Source organism: Miniopterus natalensis, chromosome 10, assembly GCF_054644295.1.
Source record: "Miniopterus natalensis isolate mMinNat1 chromosome 10, mMinNat1.hap1, whole genome shotgun sequence".
Lineage (NCBI taxonomy): Eukaryota > Metazoa > Chordata > Mammalia > Chiroptera > Miniopteridae > Miniopterus > Miniopterus natalensis.
Window position 1 is genome coordinate 22,859,587 of NC_142090.1, and position 9,039 is coordinate 22,868,625.

The 9,039-nt window shown below is 37.8% G+C and overlaps 1 protein-coding gene across 3 annotated transcripts in view; it reads left to right on the top strand.

The window, feature by feature from the left end:
• FAM3C (FAM3 metabolism regulating signaling molecule C) overlaps positions 1-4,996 on the top strand; it is a 53,378-nt gene extending 48,382 nt beyond the window's left edge. For all 3 annotated transcript variants that reach the window (XM_087821044.1, XM_087821047.1, XM_087821045.1), the window contains 2 exons: positions 1,281-1,407; positions 2,460-4,996. In XM_087821044.1, coding sequence (XP_087677170.1) covers positions 1,281-1,407; positions 2,460-2,549 — 217 coding nt within the window. In that variant the 3' untranslated portion in view covers positions 2,550-4,996. The remainder of the gene's footprint in view (positions 1-1,280; positions 1,408-2,459) is intronic.
• Positions 4,997-9,039: the final 4,043 nt, after the last annotated feature.

The window sequence follows — 9,039 nt, forward strand, 5'->3', positions numbered from 1 at the left end:
AAGTACCTTCCTTACTGACTCTCATGCTATTTGCAGTTAATGATCCTCCAGCTAAGTGCAAAAAAGAAAAAAACCCTTGCCTTGCATTATGTTGTTTTTTTTTAACCCTCACCTGAGGATATATTCCCACTAATTTTTAAAGAGAGGAAGAAGGAGGGAGGGGAAGAGAGAAAGCAGCATTGATGTGAGAGAAACATCAGTTGGCAGTTGCTCCCTGACTGGGGCTCAAACCTGCAACCTTTTGGTGTGTGGGATGGTGCTCCAACCAACTGAGCCACCCAGCCAGGGCAGCCTTGCATTAGATTTTAACAGAACAAACCTCTCAGATTGACTGTAGTGCAATCTTTTCGGTGAGTAAAGGACTTACTGCCGAACAACTGCATGGGTATCCTTTTGTTATTTTTTAAATTTATTTTTATTTTTTAGCTCTATAGCCAGCATGTAGCTACTGACTTTCCTTCTCCTTTCTGAGACAGAGGAGAGATTGAGAACCACTGAACATTAGGATTATAACCTACACAAAATTCCTTAATGACATCTTTCAGTTAGCTATTCCCCTAGCAGTGGTTTTTTGCCTCTGCCTTTCCTCTTGTTGGGAGGTGCTTAGCTGTTATATGATTAATATTTTCTCTTTTATTAAATAACCACTTTGCAGTTATCATCAGATTTATATCACAATTTATATCCCTATTCTCAAAGTTCATTTTAAATAAAACATAGAATTGGAAACATCTAGATTTTTATCAGCATTTATCTTTATTCAATTCTAATGTAGTTTACAAAGGGTTTAGTGGAGATTCAAAGTGATGTTTAATTTTACAAAGTTATTGGTTTCTTAAAACCTTGGATTAGCCTAGATAGGCATCTACTGACTGATGAAAGTTAATTATTGCTGTGAAATAAAGATAGCAAAAAGATCCTTCTTAATAAAATAAACTTAAAATGAATTGGTAGATTTCATGTCTTTTTTCTCTCTAGAGAATTCAAATAGTAGAAATTAATGGGGTGATCACTTACAAGGTACAAAATTGTCAAATCACTATACTGTATACTCAGAACTAATTAACTAACATAATATTGTATATCAACTATATTTAAATAGAAAAAAACTTCAAATAGGACTGTTACTCTAAACAAATTTCTCTTTTTTTATGTTCTCTTATTTAAGCTGACATTTTCTCATTTTGTCTCATGTTACATGTTAAGTATCCTAGTGAACTAGGATCACTTAGAAAACACTAGTGCATTATGTTTATTTTTATTCTTTTTCTCCCTCTAAGACTCAACGATGAGGCACGGCGGCTCATTGCTGAATTGGGGAGCACATCTATTACCAGTCTTGGTTTTAGAGACAACTGGGTCTTCTGCGGTGGTAAAGGCATTAAGACAAAAAGTCCTTTTGAACAGGTTAGTGTCTTAGACTTTAATGGGCAAAACCAAATTGTGTGAAATTGTATGGAACGTATTTTAATCCCAGTTATTCAAAACTTAGATAAAGCAGACATTTAATATGTTTGTGTATTTTTTATAAGTTCTTGGTAATCAATTATTTTAAGTAACCATGGCACTGTTTTAATTTTTTTTAATATGTTTTTATTGATTTTAGAGAGAAGAAGGGAGAGGGGGAGAGAGATAGAAAATCAACGATGAGAGAGAGTCATTGATCGGCTGCCTCCTGCACAACCCCTACTGGGGATCGAGCCTATAACCCATGTATGTGCCCTGACCAGGGACTGAACCATGACCTCCTGGTTCATAGGTCGATGCTCAACCACCGAGCCACACCAGAGGCAGTACTGTTCTAATTTTAAAACTTGAAACTAATCAAATTCTGCCTGGGAATTTTTTTTCTACATGACAGTGCATTGGCATATGATTACTTATACTTTAACCCTTTTAGAAAGCCTTGGTTATTAAAGATTTTAATTGTGCTTTTGATATAATCATTTAAGTCTGAAACTACTTTGGAGCTTAGTAAAATGTAAACTTGACTTTTTGACTAACAAGTGATCCTTTAAAAAAATCTGCAGTGTTTAGTTCTTTCAGCGGTTATTTGAAGGTCCGCCATTACATGCCAGGCCCCAAGCGTTGCTTATTTAATATCTTGAACAATAATTTTTTTTAACCCTTACCCAAGGATATGTTTTACTGATTTTAAAGAGAGAGAAAGGGGGAGAAAGGGAGGGAGAAACATCAACGTGAGAGGAACATTGATTGGCTGCCATACGTGCCCCGACCGGGTGTCAAACCCGCAACCTCGGTGTATGCCCTGACCAGGAACCTTCTTGGTGTACTGGACAGTGTTCCAGTCAACTGAGTCACCTGGCCGGGGTTTGAACAGTAATTACTATGAGCTTTTTGTTGACATGAGTATTGGTGAAATGAGCGCACTAAAGTATGTTATTGTAGATAAGCAATCAACAGAAGTTTTTAAAACTGTACTGATTGTGTCCCAACAGCACATAAAGAACAATAAAGACACAAACAAATATGAAGGCTGGCCCGAGGTCGTAGAAATGGAAGGATGCATCCCCCAGAAGCAAGACTAATGTGGAGAAGATTCAAGGACACGCACTGTCACTATTACTGAGAGAGCTACAACAGAAACTACATGTACATATTTTAAGAGCATGCATGCAGCCATCTCGGTGTGTGCATGAGCATTCTTTTTTAATATCAGGATTATTTATTGCTAAGGTAAATAGAAATCTTTGTAAATAGTCATCATAATGAGCAAATCACTGAACCATTTCTAAGCACATTTCTGTAATAGTACAGTGTTTAGACTGCTATGGAAATGACATCTTTTAATTCTAAAAACATACTTGATCAATAACTGAACAGATTGTGAAAAATATATTGATATATACTGATTGTTGTGAAAATCTGTCATGGAGTTATATGGATTTGAGGGAGGAGACTTTGTTTTCTTATATATATATATATATATATATATATATATTGCCTTTTGATGATTGTGTCTTTTAAATTAAAAAGATATTTGGCTAGTTGTGTGTGTAATGTTACTTTACAGTCTGACTCTCTTGATGTTCCTCTTAGTCTTTCTCTTCCCTTCCCAAGAAACCTAGAAATAAAATGATAGGAAAACTTATATCAGATATGTGAAAAGCACAATAAAATTCTCTTTTTAATGTCCACAGTAAAAAAATATATAAGTGTAGATGGCTTTCAGGACTATAGCTTGCTGGATTTTGTGTTATTGATGTGAATAACTTGATTTTGTGAAAGCTATTTAGAGTGAGGGTGGAGGTGGCAACTCCACAGAAATGGGGATCTAGGCCAAGTCCCTTCCCCACCTAATTGGGTCATTCAGGACAGCCTTCTCAGTGCAGTTAGAGCAATGCTGGCATTTATTTATCTTAATTGTTATCAGCATTGACAAGGTGGTTTGGAAAGAGGCATGCTCTAATATCATAGTAATTTTGATTTGTAAACCAAGAAATTTTGTATTTACTTCATTTGACTTCATAATAGCAGTTTTTGCCAGATATATATATGCACATATTTAGAAAAGACCTAATTACTGAATGGACTGATAACATTTAAAAAATAATTTTATTTGATGCAAAATTACTTTATACCCAATTCTAGATCAAGATGTAGAGATCTAACTTTTTTGTTAACTTTAGATATTCACTAATTGACTCAAATTTTAGGCCATTAAATACTTATTGTGTGTGAAGTATCATAAACTGGGACATAGATTTAATGTTCAAACTGCCATTCACAGTAAAAGGCAGCACTTAACATTTGAATCTAAATTTCAGATGACTTGTATAAAAAAAACTAAAAGCAGTATTTTTTTATTTTGCTGTAAACCAAGTTGAAAGCTATTCATCTGTTTCTTAAGTACTAATGAGGTTTGGGGTTTGTTTCTTCCCTCAAACTGAGTGTAGTTCATGAATAAATGCACCTTACAAGTCCAACAATTTTTGTAAATCTTTCAGATTTTGGTGCTTATATGCTCAATCACTTTCAGCATGTATATCTTGACATTTAAAATACTTCCCTCAATTCTGTAAATTTAAAAAAAAAAAGGGCGTTCAAGGGGTTGTGAAATAAATGTTGCATTTTTAAAAAGTTATAATGAAAAGAAATACTCATGGTTTTCCATTGTGAATTTTTTATATTATCTGGCAAAATAATATATCTACAGAACTTCACATTAAGGTTTGCCAAGCATTTATTCTACTGCTTTACATGCAAAATTTACATCATTCCTGTGGTTAAACACACTAATGTCCTCAGGATATATCTTAACATGTGTAGAATTTAAGTACCTAGGTAGCAGGACATCCTTTTCAAGATAAAGAGTACAAAATGATACATGGCTTTGTAAAGGTGTATGAAATGTGGAAAGAAGGGATAAAGATTGGTTATGTAATTGCTTTGGTGCGGTTTGCTTTTGTTTCAGTTCTATTTTGTATGGATTGTGCCAGCTTAACTTTGGAAGCAAAATTTTATTACATTTCATTTTCAGATGTCTTAAAAATGAGCATTACCAATGAATCAATGTTCATTCAATATTAATAATTTTATTTTTTAAAATCAGAAATTTGGCATTGAAATCAAGTTTAAGGACTATGGATGCATACTTTTTATTTGTAACCATAGATGCTTTCCCAGAGCAAGTGTTATAATATGTCTGTTAAAGTTAAACAAAGACAGTAGGAAAATAAGATATTTGGGAAATTAAAGAAAAATTGAGCCAGTCTTCATATCCCTGACTTCAGTTTCATTAAAGTAAAATTCATCATTGTTCTTCCTATGTTTTATTGTATTTGTTTTGAAATGAATCAGCTAATATTTTATAATTTTATGTCAGATGAAGCTCAATGCATTTAGCCTGTAGTACACTTTATACTCTTAACGGTTTATGCAAATCATACATAATTTGACACCCCCCCCAAAAATGCTGATAGCTTCATTCAGTTTGGTTAGCACTCTCCATTTTTCAATAAAAAAATGAGAAATTGCTGTGTTTAATTTGTATAGCAATTAAAAGTAGAATGTATTTAGAATACTTAAAAATATGAAAAGGAAAAATTGCTTCTGTTGCTCAGGGAAAAGATTTGCACTTAACCCCTATTAAGCATTGAGCAGCAATAAGTACAGATAAACTAAGAGTTGTAGGACAAAGTACCAGATTTTACCTTCTCGGAACATTCCTTAGAAGAATTGTTTTGCCGGCTCTTCCCAGGGTAACTTTTCTGTCATATACTAGGATATTCGTTGTCACATGCCAATGGCTATTTAATCTGCATTCCTCTCAAAATTCCCTTAATCTAATTAGGCCTTGCCCTTTCCTACTGCTTGTCACCCCTTCCCCCATCCTGTTTTTGAGGTTCCAGCCAAATCAAGGGTTAGAGTGAAAAGCAAACAGGCCTGGTGGCTTGGGAATGTCAGTCAGTTGCTAGGCAGCTTGAAGGGAGCAGCCAAGGATAGTGCAAGCAGCAGGGTGAAAGGCTGTCCAGGAACCCAGAGACTTTCTCCATCAGAACATGCATCTAGCCCAGTGAGGGGCAGACTCCCGGAGGGCAGCTACGTTAAAGAAACACTTTCAACACTAGGACGCCTCTTCTAGGAGCACTCAAAAAGGAAAAGGGGTTGACCGGCCGTTCTGTTAGAGACAGAAGAGGTTCCTTTTGGGTTTGTTCCATGTGCAGTTTATAAGCAAACTTAAGCCAGGAAAGACAACCCCCCACCCCCCCAGCACAGACAGTTCATGGGTACAATTTGCTGCCATTTTGAACCCACCGTTCAGCTCTGCATAAATTATGCCTACCACTGGAATGCAGTGAATATCAAAATAACTGGTTGAGGCTCAGTTGCTAAGATAGTCCCTTTTATTAGGGAAAATTGATATATGAACCTGCAAGCTGCTAATGTTGCATATAATCAGCTCATATTTGTTTCATTTGATAGCCAGAAAGAAAAAGGACCTAAGACTTTAAAGAAAATTATGTAGTGAGATAGTGTAGCATACTGGTTACAAGTTCAGACCTCCCTGAGTGTGTCTCCATTCCACTGTCAGCTACATGAGGACCTTGAGGAAAGCAATATTCTCACCTGTGAAATGGGGATAATACTGTTTGTGGGACCAAAGTGCCTGGCACAAAGTACTCATTAAGTACAACTGCTCACATTTCTGTTACCGTTGACTATGCCTCTTGCAAACTAGTAGTGTTTTAGAGTAGTGTTTTAGCTCAAGAGAAGAGTCATCAGCCTCTTTTAACGTTCCAATCCAATCATTCCAGTGCTATGGTCTGAATGTTTGTGTCTCCCCAAAAATTCATATGTTGAAACTTAACCCTCAATGTGATGGTATTGGGCGGTGGGACCTTTGAGAGGTGATTAGGTTATGAGGGTGGAGCCCTTGTGAATGGAATTACTGCCCTTATAAACTTGACTCCAGAGACCTCCCAGGCCCCTTCTGCCATGTGAGGACAGAATGAGATGGCCCTCTATGAAGAAGAAAGTAGGCCTTTGCCAGACACCAAATCTCCTGACACTTTGATCTTGGACTTCCCTGTCTCCAGACTGTGAAAAATAAATTTCTGTTGTTTATCAGCCACCCAGACTATGGTGTTTTGTTATAGCAGCCTGAAGGGAATAAGACAGCAAGCCTGAAGGAAACCATGAAATGACTAGGGCACTAAGGAGAGGATGCAGCTATTCACCTGAGGTTCCCTTAACCTGCAAGCCTCCGAGTATATACTATCTATCCTTTTACTCAGTCCACACTGACAACAAACTGCCTTTAATATGCAGAATGCAAGCTTTTGTGTATCTCCAGGTAGCTAACAATTTCAAATGATCACAAGGTCATATGGCTCTACTTGCTGGCCTACCTGCAGGTGAGTGACTTCAGCCAAAGGCAAGGAGTGTTTTCTGATTACTCCCTATGGCCACAGCCAGTTGAGGAGCCTCCTAGGGGAGCACTCTGCTGCAGCCCTAGTCTGGGAGGGAACAATAATAGACATTGATTCCTGTACTTTATAATCTTCTAACCATCCACCCAACTCCTGCTCAGGGATGGGTGGATAGCCATCTGGTCAAAGGAGATGCTGAGACTCAGCAGGGACCCCTTACACACCAGCATTTGCTTCTTGCTCTGAGGGCCTGTGAAGGTTCTTATTGTGAGCAAGGTTGCCTGGGCAAGAGAGGAATCCTGAATTGGAATTTTGAACTTATTTGCTTTTGGGGATCAACACATAACAGTAAGTCTGTTATTTGAAATTTATACATTTGACTTTCAAACACATTTTCAACAATGCATTATGTATTAAAATGCAGTCCTGCTTTTCCATGGTGCTGTAACTGCTGCTTGGATGTGACATGATAAGATGAACAAGCTCAGTACTGGGGCCAGTGAATTCCCTGCCAAGTCTTAGCCTTCTGTGTCACCAGTGGAATAAAATGGCCAATTTGGAAATTGACCTCTGCATGTCCCTGTGGATTGGGAGCCTGATTAGAGAAGGACTGTCTGCTTTATTTTACAAGAGCAGAAATGAACTTCAAGGAGAATGTCTTGCAAGGCCAAGCTCTGAGCAGGGGGAGATTTAAAAGCAAATGGTGCTGAGAGCTAGAGTACAAAATATGTTCAGTTCCTGGAGAAGGCAGTAAGTAGTCCCTCAGAGTGTGCTTCTCATGGGTAGGCACTCAGTGGGAGACTTAGAGGGTCATAAGTGAGAATTTCCTTGGGTGTGAGGAATGGCACTGGACCTTAAGGCTTGTGTGACCTTTACCAAGCAGAGTGCAGCCTGCCCCCAATAACTTTCCGTTCTCCCTCAGGGAGAGGACCTGAGGTTTAAGATCAGTAAATGAATTTCTACCTCGACTCCTACAGAAATGTGGAACTCTTAACCTGGGAATGAAGTTGGAAGCCAATTCTTGTGGAACTGTTATCACCTTGCAAGGGGGTATTTTCCTTATAATTCCACAGCACTGGGGTATGGGGCATTGGCACAGTTACAGGAGTTGTGGCCATTGAAAATTTGAGATTGCCATTCCTATAATTAGTCAACAAATTTTAAAGTGTAGTTTCTCAAGCAATAATAAGTTGGACATTTGGGAGAAGAAAAAGTGTTCAAGCCATCAGATTTGAGAATTCCTTATTCTGAATAGTGAACTTTATCTTTCAACTTGTAAAATTATTTAGCCTGCACCTATTAAGTAGGTGGCATGTTAAAGAGGAGTATCACACTCATTTTTTTCACTTTTCCCATTCTGCTATTGTATCATGTGCTATTTCTTGCCTTGCATAGAGCCTTGTGAGAAGCAAAAATTAGTCATCTGCCAGGGAGTTTGAGATGAAACAATTATAGTGCATAGTACCTTAAACTTACACAATGTTATATGCCAATTTTATCTCAATAAAGCTGCAGGGAAAAATACAACTGATGAGAAATTTATAGAGCTTATTTTAGGCCCTGGCCATGTAGCTCAGTTGGTTAGAGCATCATACCGATACACCAAGTTCGTGGGTTTGATCCTTGGTTAAGGCAAATACAACAATCAACCAAGTTCATTATTAGTGTATAAAAATGCCATTGACTTCTGGATGTTAATTTTGTATCCTGCTACTTTGCTGAATTCATTTATTAACTCTAGTAGTTTTTTGGTGGATTCTGTAGGGTTTTCTATGTACAATATCATGTCATCTGTGAACAATGAGAGTTTTATTTCCTCCTTTCCAATTTTGATGCCTTTTTTCCCCCCTGTCTGATCGCTGTGGCAAGGACTTCTAGCACTCTGTTGAGTAAGTGTGGGGAAAGCGGACATCACATCTCATTCCTGTTCTTAGGGGAAGGGGACACACAGGTGGCTAAGAGACATATGAAAAGTGCTCAAAGTCACTAATCGTCAGAGATGCATTAAAGCGACACTGAGGTATCACCTCACACTTGTCAGATTGGCTACCATCAATAAGTCAACAAACAAGTGCTGGCGAGGGTGTGGAGAAAGGGGAGCCCTGGTACACTGCTGGTGGGATTGCAGACTGGTGCAGCCACTGTG